Source organism: Eumetopias jubatus, unplaced genomic scaffold (assembly GCF_037043125.1).
Source record: "Eumetopias jubatus isolate StellerSeaLion01/CBP00866 unplaced genomic scaffold, mEumJub1_p1.0 scaffold_13, whole genome shotgun sequence".
In the NCBI taxonomy this organism is placed as follows: domain Eukaryota; kingdom Metazoa; phylum Chordata; class Mammalia; order Carnivora; family Otariidae; genus Eumetopias; species Eumetopias jubatus.
Window position 1 is genome coordinate 94,587,772 of NW_028274819.1, and position 27,140 is coordinate 94,614,911.

Below are 27,140 nucleotides of genomic sequence, written 5' to 3' on the forward strand. Positions count from 1 at the left end.
TTCCTGGGACCCACCACAAGAGCTATTGTTGCCCTGTCTTCTGCCAGCAGGAAGTACCACCGTGACAGCATAAAATGGGGGCCCAAGAGGGCTCCCCCCAGGGCCCCCACAGGACCCAGAATATGATGCTCTTCAGAGCATCCCTCGGAAGCAGTGGTCATCGTGACTAACACAGGAAGTACTGGGCTATGGATGAAACTGACGACTAGAAAAGAAAAATCATAAAATGTAAGGCTATTACGATGTGACCTGTCAATTATATCTCAGTGAAACTGGGGGGGGGGGGCGGGGGAGAACTGTACTTTACCAAGACTAGATTTAAAAAAAACCAAACAAAACATAAAACTAGTACTAGAATAAGCACAGAAGGAGAGAATTTAAAAGCATGTCTGGTAACTGGAGGCACCCAACCTTTATAAGACTATTTAACCCAACCCTTCCATTAGCGATGAGGAAATGAAGGCCAGAGAGGAGACCCCAGCCCAAGAGTCCCCAAGCTGGTCAGTGGCAGATTTCTGCATCCCTGGTCCTCTGCTCACCTCTCCCCACCACCTGTGCTACCAGATGACCCTGTGCCCACTTAGCTTTTTGGGTGCAGACCTACACCCATAAACTGCCTTCACAAATCCTCCTTGGAAATTCCATCAGTCAGTTGAATAGACAGGAAACCTCATCCTTCCAAGCTTACAGTCTTAAAATTAAAAAAAAAAAAAAAAAGAGGAGGAAGAGGAAGAAGAGTAGTAGCAGCAGCCTGTGGATGAAAGGCACCCAAGCACAATACATGAAGACAAGAGCACAATCCAGGAAGAGTCATGCATCACGACAGAGAAACATCTGTACCTGTACAGGCGTGTCGCTGACCGACCTACTTATGCCAGGAGCGCACCAGACTGTCCTGGTGATGGTGACAGATAGGTCTTGGCCATTTACACTTTCCACCCACTTCCCTGGGGACCCACTGGCGTATAGCTGCAGTGGTGACGAGATGCGCTTCAGACGGTTGATTTTTGGCTTTTTGCAAAGCTAAGTGGCCCTCGAGCAAGCTTGGGCTGTGGCCTAACCGAGTTCAGGGCATGCGCTTTGACTAGCTGAGCTAAGTGGCCTGATGGTGTTTGTGCTAGAAGAAACGGGAATATTTCAGGAAGTTGGAGGAGAGAGAATGGCATGACTTCAGTTTGCAGGAGGATTTCCAGGAGAGAGAGAGAAGACAGTGCTTTCAACTACTCTGTCTTTAGTTAATTTGAATTTTAAACTTCTGTTTTGGCTTGTTTATAAAATGATTTATACTTGCAGTAGTCAATGCCCTGCTACCTTCCCCCAAGCAATGCTATGCTATAGAACCCCAAACTTCAACAATCACCTGCCATATGTTTGAACCAAGTATCAGGGACACTGGGAGAAGCCAACTTATCCTCTGACTTCTATGGCTAGAAAAGACCTCTGAATACATACTCCTCTGGCCCACAGGTTGATTCCAAACTGATACTGAGATAACCAATCTAACTGGCCCCTTGGCCTTGTAGAACAGAGCCCACATATTGAAAACCCTTGCTTGCCCACCTGATCATCAAGAAGTTCCTAATTATGTCTAACTGACCTCCCAGAGCTACAGCTGAGTGAACGTGAAATGAGTCATTACCACACCAAGCACTGTCATTAGCCCTTCACATACATCACTTCACTGGACCACAGATTTTTTATTTTCCCATTTTATACACTAGGAAGTTGAGGCACAGGGAGGTTAAGCAACTTGTCCAAAGTATGTGGTTACTAAGTGGGAGAGGGGAGCATGAACTGAGGCAGTGTGACCCAGAGTCCCTGGTCTGAGTCACTGCTCTATGATGGTGCCTCAGGGTCTTGGTCCCAAGAGGGAAACGGATGCCTCAGCAGAGCACTCTCTCTGGGGGATGAGATGTCCACCTGCTCGGGGGCCCCACTAGTCTTTCATGCCCACAAGTGTTTGTTTTTTTTCTTCCCCCAGGGGGTTAGTAATAAAGCTTCAATTTTTTTTCAAGACGAAAAAGTTCTGGAAATTGAGTGCAGAACAGTGTGAATGAACTTAATGCTACTGAACTGAGAAATGCTTAGAAATACTTAAGATGGTAAGTTTTAGGTTCTTTACCACAATTAAATATCTTTAAAAAAAAAAAAAAGTATTGGGCACCTGGGTGGCTCAGTCGTTAAGCGTCTGCCTTTGGCTCAGGTCATGATCCCAGGATCCTGGTATCAAGTCCTACATTGGGCTCCCTGCTCAGCAGGAAGCCTGCTTCTCCCTCTCCCCCCCCCCCCACACCCCCCCCACGCCGCCTGCTTGTGTTCCTTCTCTTGCTGTCTCTCTGTTAAAAAATAAAAAAAAAATCTTAAAAAAAAAAAAATCAACCAGGCGAGTCTTCATATTTACCACTTTCCACTATCAGCCCGAGGACCAGCATAGCAGATGGCCCCAAGCCCCTTCAGGTGTAACCAGGCATCAGGCATCCAATTCTCTGAAGCCTGGAAGTCCTCCTATTTCTCATGTGCTTTCCACATTGCTTCCTCGCCCATGCCTCTTTCGCCTCCACCAGGAACTGAGACATTGACAGAGGTGGAGGTGCACGGAGTCTGGCAATCATCTCCAAACCAAACCCCCGGCAAATGGAGGGAGCCGCTCCCCTCCTCTCCTCTGAACAAAGCTGTAGCCCTGGGGAGAGGGAGGGCAACTCCCAGCCCTAACCTCTGAACTCAGCCAGCTCTACAAAAACTTGCTTGGGTGCAGGGACTCCTTAACCCAACCTTGCAAATAAATGCCCTGATTCTCCCAGGCTGCCAATGTGGATGGCAGGCCAGTCTCTGCCTCCCAGACTCTAAAGCAGAGATTCATCAGGTCGACCTGCCACCATATATCCTTTTGATGCAAGAGCCCACAACCCTCTGCCTCCCACCCCCGTGCGCTCAAAGCAATCTCCTCCAAAAGCGAGGCATGGCTCACGTACTTTAAAATGGTCAGAGAATTTTGGTTCAAGAATGGTCAGATGGGGGGGCCTCAGGCAGCAGGGCCGAGTGGGGAATTACAGGGGTATGGCAGAATGGTCACATGGGCCCAGAGATTTTGGGATGCACACTCACGGCTGGAATCTCCTCAGATTCATGCCAGCAGCAGAGCTCTGCACCAGCAGGTGTATCTGGAAACTTCTTCAGGTACCACTGCAAAGGCTGGCTGTCCGGCTCCAGCAGGAGGCTCTGGAGGACCCCAGACTCGGTCAAAGATTCCATCGCTACCCACGGCTCCACCTCCCAGTGGAGCCTGGCTCCCGGAGCTCTGGTTCCCGACCGTCCCCTCAGGATGAAAATAGTCAGTCTCGTCTGGGCTGCAGACAGACAGGCAACCTCCGGCTTCTCAGCAGAGGGTCTGTGTGACCCTGACTGGCCTCCTTTTCTCTCCCAGAGCTCTGTTCCCAGCACGAAACCTCACAAGTGGGAGGGTATGGTCAGCATGCTTCTTGGGACAGGCTGGCCGGCCAGTCTCCCATGGCCAGGTTTTGCTTCGTCCCACTTTGGCTCCCACAAGGTGGCTGGTCTTTGGGTGGAGGGTGACCCAGAGGGGATGCGGTGAAGCCCCTTGTTCTGGTTCAGTGTGGCCAGCCACTCCAAGAGGCCAGCTGAGGCCAGAAGACGGCAGGTGCACGAGGGGGCTGGCTGGAGGGCTGGGGACAGCAGGCCCCTGGTGGACAAACTGCGCAGGAAGAGGGCGACTCCACAGCCAGGTCCAGAGGTGCACCCCGCTGGTTACTCACACACAGCTCACAGTTCGTCGGAAACTCCGGGGAGAGAATGAGCTCCCAGCCTCCCAGCTCCGTCTGGCCCGTCCCATGAGGCAGCCCGTTCACCATGCAATCTCTCCGCTGGGCGGGCACTGGTCCCTATGACTCACAGCCCTCTCCCAGGCAGAGCGGCCACCGCTGGCTGTGGCAACAAGACCTGTTCTCACCCCCACCCCTACACACACCCCTTTCCTTCCCCAGACCGTGCTCTCCTTAGCTGACCAGCAAACAACTTCTTTGTTAGAGTTGCCCGTGGCAGGAGGGAAGCCGGGTGGGTGGGTGGGCGGGCGGGCAGGCCCAGAGCCCTACACATGCCTCGAGTTACAGGATCTGGGTGACGGTACTGGCCAACGTCCTCCAGTAACCCCCTGGCCTAGCCTGGCCTCCCCAGCAGATGTTTCCTGCAATGGAAAGTAGCTGGCCAGGGCTCCCAGGGTGGGGGGGAAGGGGGGGAGGTGCCAGGGGCACGGCTGCTGTGATGAAATCTGAAACTGGAGATGCTGATGGCCAGGGACTTCTGGAGCATACTCCCGTCACTGACCCACTGGTCCACCAACCTCCCTGTGTGTACCACCAGCAGGAGATTTGGAAGTCTGACTCCTCTCATGGCGGATGTACCGGTGGGGAGAAGCTGGGCAGATCGCCTGGACAAGTTGAGGTCACCAGCTCCGGGGACCCTGCCCTGCCTCCAGCACTCGCAGGACGGGGATGCAAGCCAAGAGGATTCCCAGGCAGCTCCTCAGACCTTGAGGGCCAAGAAGCAATGCTAAGAGCAGAGAACCTGGCCCCCGGGGTCAAAAGGAAACAGCTGAACCTAGGGAAGCTGAGCAACGGGAGCCAGGCCAGTGGGGCCAGGAAGGGCTTCAAGGGTCCCAAGCCCGCATGTGCTGGATGATGAATGGGGCCTCTGGCCTAGGAGTCTCTGAGGTTTGAGCCAGCAGGACTCAAACATGAGCATACTTTAAGAGGACCCAATGAATGCATTAAAAATGGAGATTCTTGGGGCACCTGGGTGGCTCAGGCAGTGGAAGCATCCGACTCTTGGTTTTGGCTCAGGTCGTGATCTCAGGGTCACAAGACGGAGCCCCATGTCGGGCTCCGCACTCAGCAGGGAGTCTGCTTGAGGTCCTCTCTCTAAAAAATAAATAATGCTTTAAAAATGGAGATTCTTGACTCCCAAATCAAAGATTCTGTGTCCAAGGAACCCAGAGTCTCCTGGTTAAACGGTGTTAGAGAAAGTAGACAAAGAGTCTAAATCTGTCCCCAAACTCTTCTCTCTCTCTCTCTATGTCTGCACACTGGACACAGCCCCACGGCCTCCACCGTCACCTATGCAGCGTGGTACCTCCGTCAGACTATCATCTTCCCAGGAGGGATCTATGCCTCAAACAGCTCTATCTTCTACAGCAGAGCATGATCTGCTGCTCAGAAACTCTTTACCAAATGAACACATTCCTTATACACCTCTAAAATTGTTCCTGTTCACACTGCAACTGACATGGTGTAGCCAGCCAGATCCCCATCTCTATATGCACGGCTTCTCGGTGCCCGATCCCTGCCACCACTCCAAACAATATATCCGAGGTTCTCTCTGCTCTGCAGAGGGCAGCCCTATCCTTTGCAGTGTGGTAGGGGAACCTGACAGTTCCATTTTCCAGGGTGACCAGAATGCCTCTCTCCTGGGCCATACCAGACCCCAAGATCTAGGCAGTATATAGACCCACAAAAGCTGAATGCTTATAGTAATTCCCCGGGAACGTTTACATATTGCTATGGCCAAACAAGGGGATGACGGCTGCAGTCGGTTGAGGTGGGGGCCAGCATACACCCGGAGAGATAACCCCAGGGAGACAAGTCCCGGTGCTCAGCCTTTGTCTCCTACACCTCCCACAATGGAATGGGCTGGACTGGGCTGGGCAGGGCAGAGTGACAGGCAGCTTCAGGCCCGAGGAGAGGGAATTGACCCTGAGCTAAACATTAACTCGATGGCAAACACTGCGAGCTGGGACCAAGTGGTACCCCCTCCTTGGGTACAGCACGGGGAGGGGTGGGGTGGAGGAACCCAGGAGAAAACGAGATGGAATTTGGAGTACTGGCCTCACCTGGGAAGAAGTCAATTAAGACCCTCCAAGCCAATCCTGGCCCTCCAACCACATCCAGGCAGGGAGGAGCCGGGTGTAGGAAATAGGGAAGGGGGGAGGGCAATGAGCAAAGTGAGGAGAGAGATGCAGGTGCGGCAGTGTCATGCAGAAAGGCAAAGGAGAGCGGGACTGAGAGGGGGTCTCATCAGGAGAGCGGGGACCATTCCGGAGAAGGTGAAGGATGGGGGGGCCAGGGGAGCCGAAGTCAGGAAGCCTCTTCCGAGACACCGGGTAAGTAAGAACGAGGGGATAGGCAGAGCTGACAGAAGCACAGGCAGCCTCCCTGGAAAGAACAGGCTGCCAAGGCTGTAGGCAGCAAGTCTTGTCTCCGAACCTCCACTTTCTATATCGTCCCCCTAATGTCCCAGTTTCATGCCCACAAAAGCTTTGTTCTCTTGCGCTCAATCTCATGCCTGCCAGACCTGCTGGGTCACCCCACAGGATTGGCACGATCCCCTCCTCCCCATCCAAAAAAGCCAGCATCCCCATCCCGGGGCATCGAGGAGGAGCCTAGGTGCTAAGTCCCTCCCAGCCACCAGGGCCTAGGCTCCTAACCTATGACCTCAGACAAGATGCTTCTCTGGGTCGCCGGGATGACCGACCCCCCAGGAAGGGGTGAAGCAGATGAGGACAGTCACCTGTGCCCACACAAGGCGAGGCACCAAGCAGAAGACCAGTGACTGCTTCATCCCAGATGCAAACCTACTGCACCCAACAGGGGCCATCTTTGGGGAACAGAATACACCCCTCCCACGCCCAATTTTGCCCTTGGCTCCCTACTGTAACTATAGCCCTGTCTTCTTATCCCACCATTTCATGTCTACTAGGGCTGCGCCTCCCAAGCTGGGGGCCTTGATGAATAAAGCTGGGATCATCAAGTAAGTTGGGGGAGGGGGAGCAAGCGTAAGGGGGCGTAGATCGGGCATGGGAAGGCCTTAAGGCATTTGTAGGCTACGCTGCCTTCAAACCCCACTCCTGACCTACAGATCATATCCCTGGCTAGAGACCAGAAGCCCTCATGCCTCAGCCCCTCCAGGTGTCCCTGGAGTCTAGCCACTTCCCTCCACGGGCTGCACTTTTCAGGCCAAAGTGGCCTGCCATCATGGTGACATCTCCTCCCTGGTTGGATGGGTGAAAGTAAAAAGTGGAACAATGAGATACCACCTCACACCAGTAAGAACAGCTAAAATTAACAAGTCAGGAAACGACAGATGTTGGCGAGGATTCAGAGAAAGCAGAACCCTCTTGCAACTGTTGGTGGGAATGCAAACTGGTGTAGCCACTCTGGAAAACAGTATGGAGGTTCCTCAAAAAGTTAAAAATAGAGCTACCCTATGACCCAGCAACTGCACTACTGGGTATTTATCCAAAGGATACAAACACAGTGATTTGAAGGGGCACCTGCACCCCACTGTTTATAGCAGCAGTGTCCACAATAGCCAAAATACAGAAAGAGCCCAAATGTCCATCGACAGATGAATGAAGAAGATGTGGTAGTTATGTACAATGGCATATTACTCAGCCATCAAAAAGATGAAATCTTGCCATCTGCAACGAAGTGGATGGAACTAGAGAGTATTATGCTAAGTGAAATAAGTCAATCAGAGAAAGACAAATGCCATATGATTTCACTCATTTGTGGACTTTAAGAAAAAAGCAGATGAACATAGGGGAAGGGAAAGAAAACTAAAATAAAACAAAATCAGAGAGGGAGGCAAACCTTAACTCTAGGAAACAAACAGGGTTGCTGGAGGCGAGGTCGGGAGGGGGATGGGGTAACTGGGTGATGGACATTAAGGAGGGCACGTGATGGAATGAGCACTGGGTGTGATATGCAACTGATGAATCAACGAACTCCACCTCTGAAATTAATAATACACTATATGTTAATTAAATTGAATTTAAATAAAAAATTTAAAAATAAGTAAATAAATACGTATCACAAATACCATATTTAAAAGTACACTAGTGGAATCTCGCCCCAGGAAATTACAGAAGTCTGTTCATTATCACTATGTTTTTTGTTATTCTGGCAAGAAAAATAAATACAAATATCAGACCAAAAAAAAAAATGTGGAAGAGAGGCAGGGGAGTGGGGGGGGAGGGGCTGGGTGGGCTTCCCTCCCATCAGACCCAAGCTACTCCAACCACCTGAGATGTTCTCTCAATAGTCAGCAGCTCCATGAGGACACCCGGTCCGGAACCTGACCAGGGCCTGTGTGACTGTCCCTAGAGCCGGGATGACAAAGCCTTTGCCCATCCACACAAGGATGTTCCAGCCCAGCTGAAGCACCACCCCGAGTGTCAAAGAGGGCCATCAGCAGCGCTGAGGAGGGGAGACAGGGCAACACAGAGGCAAGGTATGTGCCTTCTGGAAAACCATGGATGTATTATTGGTGGGCAGTGCTGGGGAGCCAGGTGGGGGGTTTGGACGGAAGTTTCCCGATGGGGCCTCTGCACACCAGAACATGGACACATATATGATGCACAGCAGGGCGGTGTCCAGCCACCCAAGGGTACACGCGCCGGGCGCATGGGGGCACCCCACGTGGGCATCCATTCACGTGGCTCTGGGGAAACACCCAGGTGGTAGCTTCCTGATTGCGGCAGGTCAACGGTGCCTAGGGGAAGAGCCACACTTAGGTCCGTGCCATGGATAAGCCCACGGGGACCATCCGAGTGGGCAGAGATGGGGGTGACGCTTGCTGTGTGGAACAGGCAGCCCCTTGCTTCCTCCAGACACCCACCCAGAAGCCAGCAAGCCCAGGGCCAGGGCTTTTGTCTCAGCCTCAGGAGGAGAGCAGGGTTTTCACGGGAGGACGAGGCATGGGTTACCTGAAGCCAGCCTTTCTAGGGCTCTACCCGCTACACCAGCTGCTGATTTCCCTCCCGACGTGAAAACACATGAAGACAAAGTGCAAAGAGAAACCAGACACAGCCCCTGACACCTACAGCTCAGGCCCGCTGGAGGTCCCCTGTCACCTCTGGCCTCCCAGGTCTCCCTACCTTTTCCCTGTCCCTCCTCCACAGCACTCCATTCTGCAACTTGTCCCTGCCTGCGTCAGGCCTCCACAGAGGAAGAGGAGCAGGACCCGGGCAGATGGAAGGCAGACAAGGAGCCACATCTGCCTGGCAACGTGGAAACAAAGCCGAGGAAAAGGGAGCCACAAGAGGACATTTCTGGATGGGCCCCCTGGTGTCTGGCTCCAGAGCGAGAGCGTGCGTCCTGGGGCGCGGGGGCGGCAGTCGGGGGGCCGCGAAACGCTGCTCAGCCGAGTCTCTTGTGCACTAGGCCTCTCTGTAAGTTAATGATTTGTGCCGAGTGGAGAGTCCATCACGTTTTTGCAGTTCATTCGGGCTGCGGGGGTAGGAGGCCGGAGGAGACACTGACCATCTGTGAGTCCCAGGAAGGCCTGGGAGCTGACTATGTGGAGGCCCATTATAGAAGGCGACGTGCAGTCAGGGAGGGTCTCCAGGTCTCCAGCTGCAGGGCATCGGGCAGGAAGCGGGGCTCCCAGCTCCTCTGCCATCTTATCTGTCTCCGGGACCCCCGAGTTGGCTGGCATCCATTCCCATCCCTCACTCTGTGATGTGCGGGGCAGACAGAGGCCCTGAGTTGACGGAATGCGGAAGCCAGGGAGGGGAAGGAGAACCTGCTGGCTGGTGGCAGAGAGGGAGAGCCAGCCAGAGAATGGAAATCAGAGAGGAGGAGGAGGAACCAGAGACGAAAGGGTAGGGAAGGAGTCGAGGAAAGGGGAATTGAGCTTGAACAGAAGAGCCTGATTAAAAGAAAGAGAGCGAGCAAGAGAAGAGAGGCTGGTGGGGTGGGGTGGGGTGGGGGGGGGGGGGATTTGGATGTCCAAATTTGGATGTTTCAATGGTCTGACATGTCTGCAGCCACCTGTTTCCTGTTCCCTCTGGGGGCACTCATTTTGCAATACCACTGAGAGCGGTGGAGGTTTTGTCAGGGGAGGGATGCTGGAGGCCCCACATGGCTCCCAGGAAAGCGGCCCCCACTCTCCTCCCTCACAGAAGCAGCTTCTGTCGCCTCCAGGATGTGAGCTCTAAGCAGCGCGGGGGCTGAAGACCATGGTGGGTCCAAGCGGAAGGGCTGGGGAATGAGGGGGTGTCATCTGGCTTCTCCCCGACCCAGGCCACCTCAGCCCACAGCTCGCGTCCGTCAGCGCGGCCCTCCAACCTCTGCCTCGTGTGTGCCAGGCTAGGTGGCCAGAGCTCCCGAGGGAGAGGGCAGGCCCGCTGAGCAGCAAGAGGTCAGAAGCCACGGGGCTGACTGGCATGTGCTTGGCTTTGGGGCATCCCTGAGCCGCGTGCAAAAGAATATATCCCTCTACCTCACCCCGCACGAACACACGATTTGGACCCAAGTCCCTACATTAAACGCAAGCCTCCCCTCCCCACCCCAGTGTCCACAGCCTCTGCCACTCACAGCCACCTTCTCCCCCACTTTCCGTATGCCCGTGAAACCTGCTGGAGTACAGCCCGGTGCCAGGGGAGGTGGAGAGGTGGTACCTGCATGATCAAGCAGACGCAAGTGTGGGGTAAAGCAGGCTCGGGGCAGAACGATGGGGACCTGAGGCCAGGCCCTCCGCGGTGCAGTCCCAGAGGGCAGAGTACAATGTGGCGGCGGCTGGCTGAGACTTCAGTCAGCTGCCCTCTAGGGGAAAGGTTCAAAACGCTGCAGCCCAGTCTGTGTGATGGGGGTTGTGGTCTTGGACGGGACTGCTTAGTCCACGACACAATTTCTGGCTATGAAGCGGCTGGCTGAGCCACCACCACGGACGACCCCAGGCCACACCTTCACCACAGACCCAAGAGCAGCGGATGTACTAACGAGGAAACGTCTTCTGGCTGCATTGCCCCCAAAATGTGTCAGCTAAAGGAAGGAAAGTTTGGTCCTAAGTTCAGGCCCCGGGGCTGACCCAGTCCCAGAATTCTGTCTGGTCTCTGGATGCCTCCCCCAGCCAGCCCCCTCCACTGGCGCTGGAGGAGCCCTGTCCAGGAGTCTAGGGGAGGATAAGGAGGGCCGGCCCTCCTCGGTCTCCCTGAATCAACTCCTCCTTCACCAGCAGTCCTGTCCTGCTGCAGAGAATAACCAGTGAGTTTGAGGGCGGGGGCTGGCCAGGGGCCCCTCAACTGGCTCAAGCCCATGGGGCAGCCAAACTGCACTCGGTGCCTCTCCATTCCCCGACCACTCCCATCCCCCACCCACTACCCAACAAGAAGAAAAACAGGGATACTTACATTATACCAACTCTGGCTTTTCTGAAAGGACAAAATAAGAGAAGGTACCATTAGTCGGGGAAGAGATGGTGGGAATGGCCGGGGTATGCCCGGCTCCGGAGGGAAGGTTACACAGACATGTAGCGGAGGACGGGCAGGGAGCAGGAAACCCAATGCAGCTGAATGCTTCCCATGTGGCTGCTCGAGAGGGGCCCTCCTTTCCCAAGACAGCTCCAGAAAGGAGGCCCAGGGTAGGTCCATGCTGGAAGCCTCACCAAGGTCAGGACGGCAGGCAGCGGCAGCACCAGCCAAGAGCTCAGCTGGAAGGGAGTCGGAGCCCCATCACGAGGTTCTGATGGGGGGAAAGGATGCGCTGCAGGCATCCAAGACCCAGTCCCCAGATGGACCCTGACCAGAAGCAAAGTGCAGATAGAGACCAACCCAGCCTTCCGCCCCAAGTCAGCCCCTCTGCAGAAGGCAAGAGGGGCCCCGTGGGGTAAAGGAAGAAAAGGGGCTGCCTGGACATCTCCTCCAACTATGTTCTCGGGGAGCAGAGGAGTCCGTTTCTCCTCCTGCTCAACCACTGGCTGATGACCGAGGTGATAAAGGCAGGGGAGTACTGGGGGTTCTGCCCTGGGAGGAAGGTGAAACACATCATTGCTAAGAGTGCCTCCCAGCTTCATGGTGCTGTAATTCTGTTACCAACAAAGTCAAGACTCCGTGCCAGCTCCAGAATTCAGGTGCTCTCCATTCCCGGCCCTGGGCAAAGGTGACTCGTTTTCATGGCAACTGAGAGGGATGGCCGAAATTGTGCTTTGTCTACCTCCAACCTCTATGGCCAGGAGTCTTTTATGCACACCCCACTTGAAAGACAGGCAGACAGGAACAGGCACGTGCGTGTACACACACACACACATGCACACACGTTGTCTGGGCCCCATCCCTTGAGGTGCTGATCCAACAATTTTAAATTGGAGATGAGGTATTTTCGGTTGTAAGAAACTTGCCAAAGGTATAACTGCAGCAAAGGATCACTATATAGGGGAAACTGCCTGCACGTCAACAACTATACACAGAGGTGTGGATTCTGGGCCAAATGGCAACCTTTATCCCCCCGCCTCGACTAAGAGGCCCTGACTCATAAGGGAAAGAAAGGTCACAGTCTCAGAATGTCCACTGGGAGCGTGTCTGGTGGGAGTGGAGGGCGGGTGACAATAGCATGGTCATGTGATCTCCCCCTTCGCCCGCTCTCCCACTCCACTGGAAGAACTCTCTAGATGCTCTCCATGGTCATTTCCCAACAAAGGCTGTCACTATGGCCCAACTGCAAGCCACATACTCGAACCACGACCTTACCTTCTCCTCTGATCCAGAAGTCTCAGCAGGTAAAGGGGCCACATCTGAATACTTAAAACCCAACTATTTCACTGTTGAGGGAGCTACCGTCACATGGGAATCCTGGACCTGAATCCGAAAACTAGCCTGCAAACATTTGGCAAAGGCCACCCGGACCCGGGGGGAGAGGGGATAGGGCAGAGGCTGCATCTGACCTGATCTGCACCTCGGGAGGTCTTCGCTCCTGGGGCCTGCCTCTGAGATCACAGGGCATGAGGCTGTGCAGACATTCCCTGAATCCCATCTCCCAGCAGTGCAGAGGGACCCCCTAGGCGCTGTCAGCCTTGAGGGCCGCCCAGCTCCCGGCATTTTATCAACCCAAAGCCTCCCACACCTGCTTCATAGCTGAGAAAATGCTCTTGTCGCCTGCCCCCCCCCCCCAGCTCCTTACCCCCACTGTCCTGGCCTTCACGGAAGACCCTAGGAGGGAAGGGGGCAACAGGAACAAACCTAGGATGGGTACGGGGACCCAAGATCCTTTATGATTACTCCTATGAGGTATTCTCACTCCTGCCTGAGGTACAGAGAAGAGGTAGATTTTCTTCCTGTACTGCCACACAGATACGTGTCTCTTCTGAATCTGTTCAGAACAAAGGGCTTCAGAGTGACAAAGAGCCTTGGCCACGGAACCTGTGTCCCATCTCTGTGTGACACCTCTGTGTGTGATATTTGCTCTTCTGTAAAGGGAGGGGATAAGAATTTGTGTTCCCAAGTACTGAAATGTGAAATGTACCATCAAGAGCGAGGACTTCTGTCTTCTCCCTCAGTGTGAGACTCTACCCCAACCAGCCATCTCCAGGCAGCTTCTTATCTGCCACCACTGGAGAGACCCCTTTGGAAAATGTCCCCCCCCCATCCTGATCCACAGTAGCTCCCGAAAATACCCACTGTGGGTAGGGGTCTCTGAACTCTGACCAGCCTCCTGGAGGCAAATCTCACCCTCGTAGTTTCACTCTCCCAGGGCTGAGTCCCCAGCTCATAGAGGCAGGGAAACCAGGTGGGGCTTACAGACCTCGGTGACAGGAGAGCAGAGGCACGAGTTAGGCTGGCTGCCCTTGCAGATTCCCTGAAATGCCCCTCCTTTGCAGAGAGGGCCAGAAGCATGGGGAAAACAGAACTAGGCGGGGGGGGGGGGGGGGGGTGAAGGCTTTTCTGACAGGTTATGAATAGATTTGGCTAAAAAGGGGAGGAGGGAGTCAGGAAAAGGACTCAAAGACAAAGCTGCTGAGGACAGGGAGCTGAGTGGAGCGCACCTCTATTCCCTCCTAGAAGGGGTCTCAAGAACAACCACTAAAGGAGCGCAAGGCCCCTGGAGACAGACCCACCTTCCCTAAAAACATCTCCCCAGTGCCAAGCCTCCTGGAGTTGGGAGGATGGGGGCTGGGGGGGACCAGAGGAGGGGGAGAGAGGAGCTCTATCCAGAGGAGGTAGGAAATAAGAGAGACTTCTTACTTTGATCAGGTTAAGTCTGTCATACTGGAAAGAAAACCGTAAAAATTAGGATTGAAAGACAAGGAAAAAGTCAAGTGGAAAGGAGCAGCAAAGCCAGTGAGCCGGGATGACACAGCCCACCCAGCCCAGGGTTCACCTGGGCTACGGGGGCGGAGGGGGACCCCCGCAGGGGCGGACCTTGAGCAGGCGCTCCTGGGAGCAGGCAGCGGCCACTGGCTCCGCCTAGTGGCCTCAAGCCAGCACTACAGAGCGGAAGCTGGGTGGTGGCACAAACTCAAGGGGTCTAGGGAAGAGGAAAGAAGCCTCGATGTCTTCTAGCTCGCTGCTCTGGGCAGGGCTGCACCCAGGAAGGGTCAGCCTCTGCGGTCTAGTTACAGATTCACAGGTATGGGGCCTTACTGATCCCCTAGCCTGAGCCCTGCAGATTAACACGAGGAAATGGAGGCCCCGGGGAAGGAAGGCAGACACTGCAGGACGCCTGGCTCCAGAGAGAATGGGAAGCCCTCTCCAGCTTGCCTGGAAAACACAGGAGGTGTCCTCCTCTGTGAGGTGGATGGGCGGCAGGGAGGGAGGTGGCGTGGCTGGGAAGAGACAGCTCTGGCTACCAGATCCCTCACCGTGGATGTGTTTGGTCAACCTGAGACCAGAGTCCACCAGGGAGGGGGTATCCCCGCCTCACCCCTGCAGCTCTCCAAACCAGGGGACTCCCGGACGCTGTTTGCCTCCCCTGAGCTCTTCAAAGGGAAAATAAAACCCAACCCCTCCCCCCCTTCCCTCCCCCATCAACTCCTTATTGAACGGGGGACCACGGCTAACTGAATTCACGCTCAGCTCATGGTCCCTTCTTTATGCCTTATTTTGCCTCTCAGGGCCCCAGCCTGGCTCCATGCACCAGCTCCCTGACACACGCCCCTGCCACCCCACTCAGAAAGGAGTTCCCTGGCCTCCGGCCTGTAACAGCCCCCGCTACACATGTGCTTCCAACAGGTTCGGGGTGTGGACAATCTAGGCATGCGCCTTCACTCCCTTCCTAGACTTGACACTGCCTGGGAGGAGCCTGGCCTTTACGCTCCTTTCCCAAAGAACACCCGCCGTTTAGCAGGAGATGTGTAAAAATTCTCATTAGCGAGTGCTCACTTCCACCCAGCATCTGACTGAAGAGGCGCCGGCACCCCGTAGGTGGGGACTGAGGGCCATCAGTAAGGTCTGCGTGCCCACGGAGTGCCTTGCTAGGCGTGGGGGTAAGAGGGTAAGAAGCCTGCAGCTTCACCTTAGGATGGAAAAGTGTGCCAAGTCCATGGGCAGAACCAGAGAGATGGAGCAACCCGATGCGTGTGTCTGGCCACACACACGCTCTCCCCAGCCAGAGGGGCGAGGGGCCGGCGTGGGGTGCTGGCCCCACAGAGAACTCCTCGCTCACGCCAGGGAGAGCTCCTCTTCCCCTCCCTACGGCAAGCAGCCACCGCTTCAAGTCCTCAGAGGCAGCTTTTAGCCTGAAGGTCACAGACTCCAGGATTAGCCCTGAAGTCTCCTGTTCTTCCCTCAGGAAAGAGAACAGCTGTTCGCCCTCCTCCTCCTCCCCAAAACACTTACAGAGGCTCAAGACTATTATTAAGGCATTCCTCTGCTTTTTCTTCTCCTGGCGACATCCCACCTCCTTTCCCCCATGGGGATTATTTCCTGAGCCCTGCTGTTCTAAAATACCTATTGCTCACACTGTACTCCCTCCAAGTTCTGCTAGGACCTCTGAAATCTTGGGGGGCAGGGGGCGGACTCTGGCACTGCCTCCCTGACCTGGTCGCATTGCTGCGGGGCCCGGGAGGGGCCACCATCCACGACCACCAACCGCCAGATGCTAGCACGGTGCCCTTCTGGGAGAAGAGTTCTGCTCTGATCACAATTCAGGGTCCGGAGACCACCACTGGCCCCCGGGCTGGGCAGTGGGTGGAAGCGGCAAGGGGTGCTCAGGCTGAGCAGTTGTCAGTGGGCAGGCAGAGGGAAGGAGGGTGCCAGGTGGAGCTCCTGAGGTCACTCTACTGCACCAGGGAACTCACCTATGGGCATTTGTGACCCTCAGTCATCTTGTCCGGGGAATCAGGACTCACCCATTAAAGCAGGTACAAGGAGCTATCAGGACCTGAAGCCCCACTGGATGGGGCCTCCCTTCCCGAAAGCAACGAAAGTAAGCCCTGGCAGGACTCTGCTTCTAGATGGCTCCATGTAAGAAGGGAAGAGATTCCCAGCCCAAGGCAGTGTTCCAGGAGCAGGCAGAGACAGGGGAGGACGGGGGACGGGTCTGTTCTCCGACTTGGGGTGCAACGGGAACGGTCCCTCAGTGACTTCACGCCGGCCTGCCAGGGGGCTGTGGGGCCGGCCCTTCTGGGAAAGGGACCAAGCGAGACATGGGCCAGAGTGGGCGGGGGCGGAGGGAGGGGTGCGGAGCACTACAGACAATTCAACACCGGAGGGGAGACCAAAGACAGAGACAAAAGATGGCTTACTTTTGAGAGGCGCTTGTGAGACTAAGACCATGCATGCAAAGGAGGTATTTGGGAAATGGTGAGGAAGAAGAGGAAGAACAAGAAATCAAAAGACAAATCAGGTGGGAAGCCAGCTCCCATGCCTCCCGGGGCCCCTTCCCCTCCCCAGGGCCCAGGAGTCCAGCAGTAAAGAGAAGCTTTTTGAAGGAGCATCTAGGCAAAGAATATCTCCTGCTTCCCAAAGGACTGAGGAGGGGAGAAGAAAATCTCTGGGGACCCATCCGTAGCCCAGGCCCCCCTGGGGCTTCTGTTATGCCTCTCCTCAGGCAAAGGCCCAGGTCCTCAGGCGTCAGGCATCACCTCGGGAGCAACGGAGAGGCCCAGTCACCGCCCTGCTGGCCAAATGAGTACCAAGTGGGGTATTACCAAAGATAAGGCAGAGAGATAAAGCCAGGGTGGAGGTTAAAAACACCTCTCTTCCCGAGGACTCTCTCCCGGGCCCTGTAGTTGTCCCAAATAATGTTCCCTTCTACCCCAAATTTGAAAAAGGAAGCAGGGCTAGACAGATGAGCCCCCCTGGTCCCCAGAGCACCCTTCTCCAAATCTCAAGGTCTAGGAGGCTCCTGAGGCCAGAGAGAGAGAACAGTCACTGTGGAATCACACAACGAGTTCCCCGGGGGCGTTCTGAGGGCTTAGCCGAGAAGGCAACACTTAACTAGGGGCTCCCCTGCCTGTCCCACCCTCGCCGCACTGACGCAAGGGCCCTGGAGGAAGGGGCTCTCTACCCCGCCGTTCCCCCAGCACTGGCTTCCCTGCAGCCGGCTAACGAGGAAGTGGAGTCCCCAGCAGGGTCCAGCTCACCTTGGAATTTTTGCCGCCACTCCGGCCAGACTGTGATGAGCAGCTGCGCTGCACACCCTGCTCCGGCGTGGACGGGGACTTGTCGGAGGAGTGATCCGAGCCCTTCTCCACCATGGTGTCTCCGTCCGGGCTCTGCGGGGTTGGTGAGCGAGACCGTTTCCGGAGGATGGGGGAGCAGGCTGGCGTGCTGCGGTTTGAGTTACTGGCAGTGCTGCAGGGGCAGATGGAGAGAGGGAGTGGGGTGGGAAGGGAGGAGGAGGAAAGACAAGCAGTCAGGGATGGAAGGCCAAAGCCGGGTCCCAAGGAGCCAGCTCGGGGAGCCCGGGTTACGGGCTGGGGAGAAACGGGCCCGGCTACCAACTCACGGCACCGTAATACTGCTGCTGGCCAGGAGGGGACGGTGGTATCAATGGGAAAGGGAAATGGGACTAGAAGGGGTAAGTAGGGCAATTAGACATTTAGATATTCATCCAGCCGTCCGACCGTCTGTCTGTCCATCCATCCAAATACTGCCAGAGCCCCTATTACATGCCAAGAACCGTCTAGGGAAAACAGAATTTAAGAGCTGAAAGATGTATCAGATCATCTAACACTATGAGCTCCTCGCACACAAACACGGCCGATCCAGTTTGACATTTTGTTTTGCAGAAATGTGCCCATAAAAATGGTCAAGAATAAGCCTACTTTTCAAAGCAGTCACATGCATATTATTTCACTAGGTTCTTAGAACATTCCTCCACGGAGGTAGTAATGACAAGGGCCATAATCCCTATTTTTAAAATGAAGTCCGATGCATGGCAGAAAGGCGCCAAGGTGTCCTCTGATCGCAGAGGCATTAGAAACAAAACCTGGGTCTTCTGACTTGCAGCTCACGCACTCCGGAGTATTTCCTTGTAAGCCGTGCTGCTCTCCGCGACCCCCGCCCAGGGCGAAGGTGAACACAGCAGAAGTTCTCGCCTTCTACAGTCCCCGCCACCCAACTGCATTTCCAACGAGCACCTTCTACGTCCCATGGTACCAAACCCACAGACGCCAAGGCTTATAAGCTATAAAAATATTTACTGCTGGATATTGAACTTGAGCTCTTGATGGAAGAGAAGAACCGAAGATGAAGGAAGAGGGGAGGAAAACTGAACGCAGTGAAGTTCTAACAAGTGTCTGCTTTGCTCTGAGAGGCAGGAGCGAGAGAAGACAAGGACAAGGTTAAGTGGGAAAGAGGAGAAATGGGAAGGGAAGCGAGTCGAGGGTGCGACTGCAGACCCAAAGAAAGCGCAAGGGCAGGGGTGGGGGTGGGGAGATGAGAAGCCCAGGGTCCCTCTCACCCACTCCATGACGGTCAGAGAGCAGGGTCAGGCTTCGGGAACAGCCCAGATCCAAGGCTGTGAGGGCCCCTTCATCCCAGCCTTCCCGAAGGGAGTGCCGTGCAGGGTGGGGAACAGGGTCATTTGCCTGAAGATCAAGCCCTGACCTCAGATGTCCCATGGGACTCATTTGCAATGAAAACCATGTACCTTTCAAGCAGAACCTTCCACCTGGGGATCCTCAGCAGAGAAGGAAGGAAGCCCAGAGCCCAAACAAGCAAGTGTGGGAAGGGGGTGGGGGCGGGGGCTCAAACTTTTGAAGGAATGTGAAACAAAGGCCAGAGAAAAGGGAGAGGAATGTGACCAGAGATGTGTGGAGACACGTAAGGTAAGACCCGATGTTTTGCTTCACCTTAAAACAGATTGCAGTTTTAGATCTCACTTAAAATACTAACAGTACCTGTGATTTAGAAAAAGAAACTTTTCAAGTTCTCACCCCATCCCCACCATCTTTATCCTCTGACCACCCCCCAACTCATTCACTATGCAAACCCTGGAGAGAGGAAATTATGTACCTTTTCTTCAGCTGGAAAAGCAGACAGAGCCTTGGAATGGTGGCAAGGAGATGGTGGGACACAGCCTCCGGGGGGAAGCCTCTGGAAGCTTTGGAAGGGCAGACTCAGGAGCTCACCCTTCTGAGGTAGCTGCCTCTCTCTCGGGCCAATTTCAAACCATGGCCAAGTACTCCAAGGATTAAACTGTCTTCTAGGACTGCTTTGCTAGAGGAACAGCTAGGAACTCTACCCGTAACCTCAACGAGTTTGCCCACAGATACACCAGGGTGTGGACAACGCCTAGCACATGCCCGTCTCAGGCACAACACACCCACAGCTCGGCTCCAGTCTTCCCCTTCAATAAGGGACATCTTGACACATGGTGATTCCAGGTGCAGGTATGGAAAGGAGACCCCTTTATCCTCCTCCAAACTCTCCATCCCCACTGAGAACAGGCCGTTGAGGAGGGATTCAGTAAGGGGCGAGCCCCAAATTCTAACCTGAGGAAACTCACTCCAACTGCCCCAAACCACATGAATCTCACACTCAATGATCAAAATGTCCCTGAGATTCCCTCACCACTTAGTGGCCCCCTATCAGCTGACCCGACGTATGCCACCCAAGGAGACCTCAATTTCGGCTTTCCATACATCCGTCAAAACGTTAGTCGATAAACTTACACTGTCATCTGTCCCTTTAGTCTCTGTGCTTTTAAGCCTACTGGTCATCTGAGCTGTTCCTGAAGATCTCTCCTCCCCTCCCGGATGCCACACACCTCTTTCCTCTAGTCCTCTTCCAGCCTCAGACGCTGGCTTCTCTCTTGCTAACTCCGCCTCAAGTGTGGTCCTTCCCCAAAGCGGAGTCCTTCACTGCCCACCGTCTCCTGCTTCACAGGGCTTCGACTGTGCCTTGCAGCAGAAGACTCACTCCCCTACCTGCTTCCGGCTCTGAACACACTTGCTCACTTCAGCCCGGCAATCTGCTGCTGAGGGGACACTCCCTCCAAACCCATGTCTCACAAGCCACTCGGACTGAAAGCCCAGCTTGCTGTCCTTCGTCCTGAGCCCCCTCCCGCTTTTGCCCCTTCTCCACGGCATTGTCATTCCTGGGCTCTCAGGCTGCAAATCCACGCCTTCCATTTCACCCCACAGTAAGCCAGGCGCTGGATCGCATCAGTTCTATTTGCTGAAAGCTCTTTAACCCAACCTTCTTTCCCCTCCGCCCAGGGCCCCTTCCTGAGACTCTCCCAAAATAGTCTTTAAGCAGCCTCTTTCATCTCCCTTTCCTCTCATTCACACCTCTGGCATTCAATCTTCCTAAATACAAGCCTGATAGCATCTCTCTGCTCACCCCCCCCCCACCACCCGCATTCACATTAAAGTCTCAGATCCTCAGAATGGAATTGGAAGTTCTCGACTGAAAAATCATTTTGACACTTACCTGTATTCCAATACTTTATCTCTCCTTATACAATCTTTTGAGAGTTCTCATGTATAGTTCTATGTATCTTACCCTGGTTTTCTTCATACCCACTCTCCTCCTTCTGCCTCCAGACTTCCATACCTACCACTACTTGTGTGTGAAGGGTCCTTCCCCGCCCCGGATCTACGTACTGGAGGTCTTCTTCAGCCTTTAAGACTCATCTCAAACCCCACCTTCTCCAAAAAGCTTTCCAAAGTCTCCACACTACTGAGCTGACTAGAGCATTTAACATATTCTGCCCGGCGCACACTGTTGGAGGCACCCACCTGTGCACCTCCCACACCGCCCAGTGTGATGCTCTTTAAGAAGTTATGTGCTCAGTAGATGTCCTCTGAATCGAGTTATCATTCTAGTCAAAGTTTTTAACAATCCCCATGGCTTTTGCAGTCCCCAGTATCGTGAAAGCTCCCGAGTCTGTGCCTTCAACCTGGTAACAAAAATAGCTACGAGTTTCTGAATGTTTATGAGTTCCTGGCCTGGTGCCAAGTATTTATGACGCACTATCCTATTTCATTCCCCAGCCAATCGATGAAGTATTAATGGACATTATTATTTGTTCTATTTTTCAGGTGATAAAAGTGAATTACTGACAGGTTCAGTAACTCACCCAGAGTCACACAGGTAGGTTAAGTGGCAAGACTGGGTTTGAAATGTAGGCCTATCTGATGTTAGAGCTTGTTCTCAGAACCAGCATTCAATAATACTTCTTTGCTGGGTGAATAGATAGAAGGATGGATGGGGTGGGTAGGTGGATGGAAAGAAAGAAGGAATCAGCTTCTTGCCTCCAGTTTTCAATCCAATATCTGGCTTTGCTATCAAGAGGAACTTTCTAAAAAGTGATTTTGCCGTTTTGACCACCCCTCCCCTGGCTAAAGCCCTCTACGGTTTCCCATACCCTTAGAATAAAATCTGATCTCCAAACTATGGCACAGAAGTTCCTCAAGGACCCTACTCCCAGCTACTTGGAAAGCTCCATCCTTAGCTACTTCTCTCAGTGGTCCCCCTTCCCCAGCCCCCCAGGACTAATTACAAATCCTTGTGCCAGGTTTTCTCCCTTCCACATTTTTCAGTGTCTCTCATTCTGAAAATACCATTTCTCCCCTCCAACCCTTCCAACATTTACCCTTCAAGACTAAACCCTAACCACCCCCCCACCCCATCCCCATGCTCTGATCCTTCACTACACAAGAAGACACCTTTGAAGCTGTAGTTCTAACTCAGCAGAATCACTACTAGATTTCCTACACAGCTAATCCTCTTTTAAGAGGCACCCCCTTATCCAGGGAGCCTCGGTGGCTCAGTCAGTTGAGTGTCTAATTCTTGATTTCAGCTCAGGTCATGATCTCAGGGTTGTGCGATCAAGCCCTGCATCGGGCTCTGTGCTGAGTGTGGAGTCTGCTCAGGATTCTCTCTCTCTCTCTCTCCCTCTGCCTCTGTCCTTCCCCACCTCCACTCACGCTCTCTCTAAAAAGAATAATAATAAAACAAAAATAAATAAATAAAAGGTACCCCATTATCCTATAGACTTCGGATGTCCTGCTGAGCAAATAAAAACTAATTCCCATGTATCTCATAACCCTACACTATTGTCTCTTTGGAGCAAACTCTGTGGTGTGCCGTTAATCCTAGCCTGCCACCATTATTAATAATAGTATTACATTAGGTTTCAAAATCGTGGGAATTTAAAGCTAAAAAGGACCTTAAGATTTGCTACAGAAAGGGCAGGAAGACTGATATTGGAGGAGCTACTGGACTATGACCCCCTTCCAGAATTTAGAATCCATCCAGCTTGTCACTTCACGTATAAGAAACCTAAGAAATAGGGAAGTTAATAAATGCCTGGCCAAAGTGATACGCCTTCATCCCTGGATCTTCTGCTCCAGAAACACTTACTGGGCACCTGGCATCACACTAGGCATTCAAGTCCCTAAGGGTGAGTAAGAAAGGATCCTTGTCCCTAGGACATTCTAATCTGGAAGAGCCCGCATTCTCCTCCTTTTAACATAAGCCACGAGTGGCGAGACAGGGAAGCGTCAAGGAATCTTATCTACACTTGAGGGATCAAGAAAGGCTTCCTTGAGGTTATGGCACTTGAGACTCCAACGGGGATCTAAATAATGTGTTAGAGTTAGCCAGGTTAAGGGCATGGTCGAAGGAGGGAAGAGAATGTCCCCAGGCAAAACAAAACAAAACAAAACAAACAAAAACCCAGGATAAACAAAGGTGTGAAGGCCTAGAACAGCACGGAATACTCAAGAGCATTACAAGAAACTATGTGTCACTGAGGCATAACACACTAAAGCTGATGCTTCTAAGATTGCTGTAACTGTCAACTCTCCCCAATAACAGGTCCACTGAGACCCCTACCAGCCACTTTCAACCCACTCACTGCAGGGGGGCCCAGAGGTCATCCACTCACTTCCCATCTTTCCTATTTTTGACTTCCAACAAGGGCTTTTTCACTCCTCTCCTGGTTACCTTGCTAACAAATACTGTTACCTTAAGTCTAACCACAATACGTCATACTGCATTTTAATCCTAAATGCTTAGGTCTGGGTGAAGTCCTTGAGAAACAGACATATGGAAAGAGGACATCTGGGCTCTCTGTAGCATCTCCCACCCTCACCTGAGACATGGGAGCCCTCATTCTATGCTTTCTTTCCCTATCCTTATACCCGGCGTGGGTCCTGCGGGCACCAGCAACCTTTGTCAGCAAGCCAGCTCCCTGAGAAGCCAACCGTACAGTTTTCAGAACCCTGAGCAGAGCCGAATAGTTAGCCGGGGTTCCAGTGTTCCTCATTCAAGTTCACTTGTGTGCCTTCAGCGTAATCATTCCTGCTACCGAGATTGCAAGATCCAGGCCTGTCGCTCTGCACCTGAGCCTCCACCTGTTGGGATGATAACCGTCCCTTTCCTACTCGCTAGCAAGTTCCACCGGCCTGGCTCATTCCCGGTCAGATTCCCACACCTGGACACTTCATGTTCACTTTATCTGGTCCCCTAAGCCCAGCCCCGCAATGACTTGTCTGATCCAATGTTCGGCTGGCATAGTATCAAAGCCAGGGCACCGGTAAAAAAAAAAAAAATTTTTTTTTGACTGCCTGATACATTCCAGGGCACCCCAAACTAATAGAAAGAGCATTTAATTAGAAATCTCACAAGCCAGTTTCAAACGAAACATTTGTTTGCTGAGGGCCTGCTTGGGCCATATGTCAGGATTAGCTGCCAGTCGATGGAGTCGTGTCGGCGGGCTCTGGTTTGAGTCCCAGCTCTGCCACTTGCCGTGTGACACTGGCCTCTGGGTCTCATTTTCCCATTTGGACAAACGAGAGATCCCAAAATTTTATGATAGGACTGTGAACATCAAATGAAATAACCACCATAAGATATTTAGCGCAGTGCCTGATACATCACAAATGCTCAGTAAATATGATGGAGCTGCTGGTATTATTATTAAGGCGGCTTCCGTTCCTTTCTGTAAAATGTGGGATAAATATCCTTGCCCGCTCTCCCCAGAGGATTATATGGACAAGCTTCAAATGCTCGAAAGCATTACTTCCCATCGTAGGGACCACATCTACCTGGGGTGCGGAATCCCAGTCCTCCCCTGCTCAATAAATGATCATTTCCAAGGGATGGTCTCAGGAATCTGCATCCTAAACAAGCACCACGGTAGATGTTGCACTCTCAAATTTGAGAGGACTCCAAGGACGAATCGAGGAGTAAGTGACGTTTTCTGTCCCAGACAACAGAAACCTCCTTAGGGCTCTTTGAGTCAATCAGCTGTTCAGAGTGTACCAGGTTGGTGAACTTGCTGCAACAGAAAATGAGTTGAGTTTGCCATAGAAACTGGCAATGGAGAAGAATCTAAAGCCGATGGGGAGCGGGCATGGAGGCGTAGTTCTCAAGGTAAGGAAGGCCACGACTCAGCACCCAATGGGAGAGTGTCACCTTCTTTTGGTATGGGGAGCCTGACCATTATCATTAGAATCCACACCCACAACCATGTGACAGGCACCCTCCCTGCCTCTAGGGGCAACGAGTTAAAGCTGATTCTGATCTCTAGCAGTCCCCAGTTCCCAGCAGACAACCATTCCGCCATCCAACTCTGCGCCTCCCATCCCCATGCCGATTCTGAGCTTTCGTCAGTAATCCTCCTCGGTTCCTTGTATCAGCACGGCAAATATCCAGGAGAATTAGCTAGCTCCACTTTGAATTTTCCCATAGCACATGCTCAAGTGCCTGAGACAGAAAGCCCACAGGTGTATTTGCCTAACACTGACATGAATTTACATGCTGCCTGCAAATGCCTCTGTTAAGGCTGTCCACCTAAACTGGTTCCCAGTTCAGTTTACTAGGACTCCCTGAAGCCGGCTGTTTTCCAGTTCCTCTCTATACTCCTGGCCTGTCACTTAACCATGGACCCTCATAAAACCACAGCATGGTAAGTGGGAAGGGCAGACCCAACAGGAGCTTTGTAGAGGGGGAATGGGGCCCAAATCACAAATCCCAGCAGGGCCCCAAATGCCCCTTGGATCCTTCTCCTTAGGGAGCAGAATACCAAGTCACTTAGAAAAAAGATCTTCCCAGGCCTGTTTCACCCCTTGTTATAAGGTCCTGGAGCTCCCGATCTTGGCCCCCCGCTTACCCATGATGATAAACCCAGTCTCGGGTCCCCAAGGAATGACTGGTGTGGAGCAAGACTGGGGAGGGCTCATTCTGTCCAACGCTCTCCCTGGTGGATGGGAAGCACAGGTCCAGGGAGAGGACAGGACTGTCCCCCAGGGGGTTAACAGGCAGCGGGACATCCCGACGCCCAAGCACAGAGGGCTGAACAGCACGAATCTCAGTGGCTCCCCCTGCCCCACTTTTTAGAATACTGGACAGGGAGGACATTTGAAAGGGTAAGAAACGTACTACTGTTTCTCCTAAGAGGAGCTCCTCCTGATCCTGTATGGAACCCACCCTTTGTGGACCTATGATATGGACTCTAAGCCTGGGGACAACTCCGCCATTGGGTCCAGTTCCTTCCTTTGTGGACCCCACTGTGCCTTTGGTGGCAAACTGATTACCTGGCTGAAGAACAAGGCCAGGCGGCGACTAGGAGACAGATGCTTTTTTGTTGGTGCTGTTTTCCTTTTGTTTTGTTTGAAGGGCGCAGAGGTTCTCTTCGAGCTCAGGCTACGGCAGAGTCTCCACCTGGTCCCAGCCCGCCGTTCTTGGGCCTGGACAGAGCAGCCTGCGGCATTTCAGCAAAGCGCAGCAAAGGACAGGGCTCCCAGGACACTGCCTTTCTGCCCTAACACAGTTCACACAATCGCAACAGTGGAGCTCCACACAGAAGGGGCCTCCCTCACCTGCCGCAAGAGCAAGATTTTGACAGAGATGAACATCTCGTTCCCTCTCCTCTGTTTGGGTAACTTGCTGAAGTCCCCTGGGGGCTTTCCAAGATGGGCCTTTGGGTGAAGGGTACAGGGTGTTCACAAACAGGTTTGGTCTGCAATTTGGAACCAACAAGGTAGAACTAGACGGTTGCCAGGTCACACTGCTGGCAGAGAAAACTCAGGAAGGTAAGCCTGACAATCCTCCACACTCGTTAACTACTCACTTGGTCATCTACACACTGACTCACAGGGTCCACCCTGGCCCAGGCCTTGCCCTCTCTCTGCACGCTGCCCCTCATGAGTCCTCATCTCTGTAGGTATTGTATAGATAATTCGGGTCACTTCCTATGGCCAACAAGCTCCATTTACCCCTTCCTCCTTCCCGATCTTGTTCAAGTAACTATGGGAAGTTTAAAAAAAAAAAAAACAAAACTTCTGCTTACAAGGAAATGAAAGGTGGCAGAGCCCATCCAAAAACATTTGCAAAACATTTAATACCTAGAGGCATTCTCACTAGAAATCTACTTAAGCCTGGAAGGAATGACTTGTCTGGGGTGGGGGGGTACATCCTAGCAGGGCCTCCGGTTGTTGATTAAGTTATTAATTGACCAGTTAATGTCAGGGCAAGGTCCATGGAAAGTCTTTGGCCAAGCAGAGAAAAAGCAGACCCTCAACCACCCTTCTACTGATGTTCCCAGTCCAGGGAAGTGATGGGTGGACAGAGCGCCGGGGACTGGGTAAAAGCTGTTTGCCTTTGCGACTCAAGCCAGAGAGAAGAGATCCCTCATCACAAGGGCTGGAGCCTCCATCCATCCTGCTCCCCCGCCCCCTGGCTTTCCTGCAGCTTCTGTTCAGCCCAGAGTTTGGAATTCAATCCAGGAACAGGCATGACAAACGCTATTTTTCATTTCCATGGAGACCGAGGCCTGCAATAGAACCAGGACTCCACGCCTGAAATGCCAAAACAGCCTGACCCACTTTTCCCCCTTCCTACAAAAACAAAATAAGTTTGTCTGGGTCCTGCCAGGGCTCGGGGAGAAGCCAGAGCT

The 27,140-nt window shown here is 53.2% G+C and overlaps 1 protein-coding gene across 15 annotated transcripts in view; it reads right to left on the reverse strand.

The window, feature by feature from the left end:
• The window catches only part of GRAMD1B (GRAM domain containing 1B), a 251,545-nt gene that overhangs the window by 42,987 nt on the left and 181,418 nt on the right, over positions 1-27,140 (reverse strand). For 14 of the 15 annotated variants that reach the window (XM_028125877.2, XM_088017652.1, XM_028125881.2 and 11 more), the window contains 2 exons: positions 17,371-17,581; positions 11,204-11,224 (listed from right to left, as the gene is read on the reverse strand). In XM_028125877.2, the coding sequence (XP_027981678.1) occupies positions 11,204-11,224; positions 17,371-17,581 (232 nt within the window). Of the gene's footprint in view, positions 1-3,105; positions 4,010-11,203; positions 11,225-17,370; positions 17,582-27,140 lie in introns of those variants that run through there. The other variant, XM_028125887.2, reaches the window with a different exon arrangement.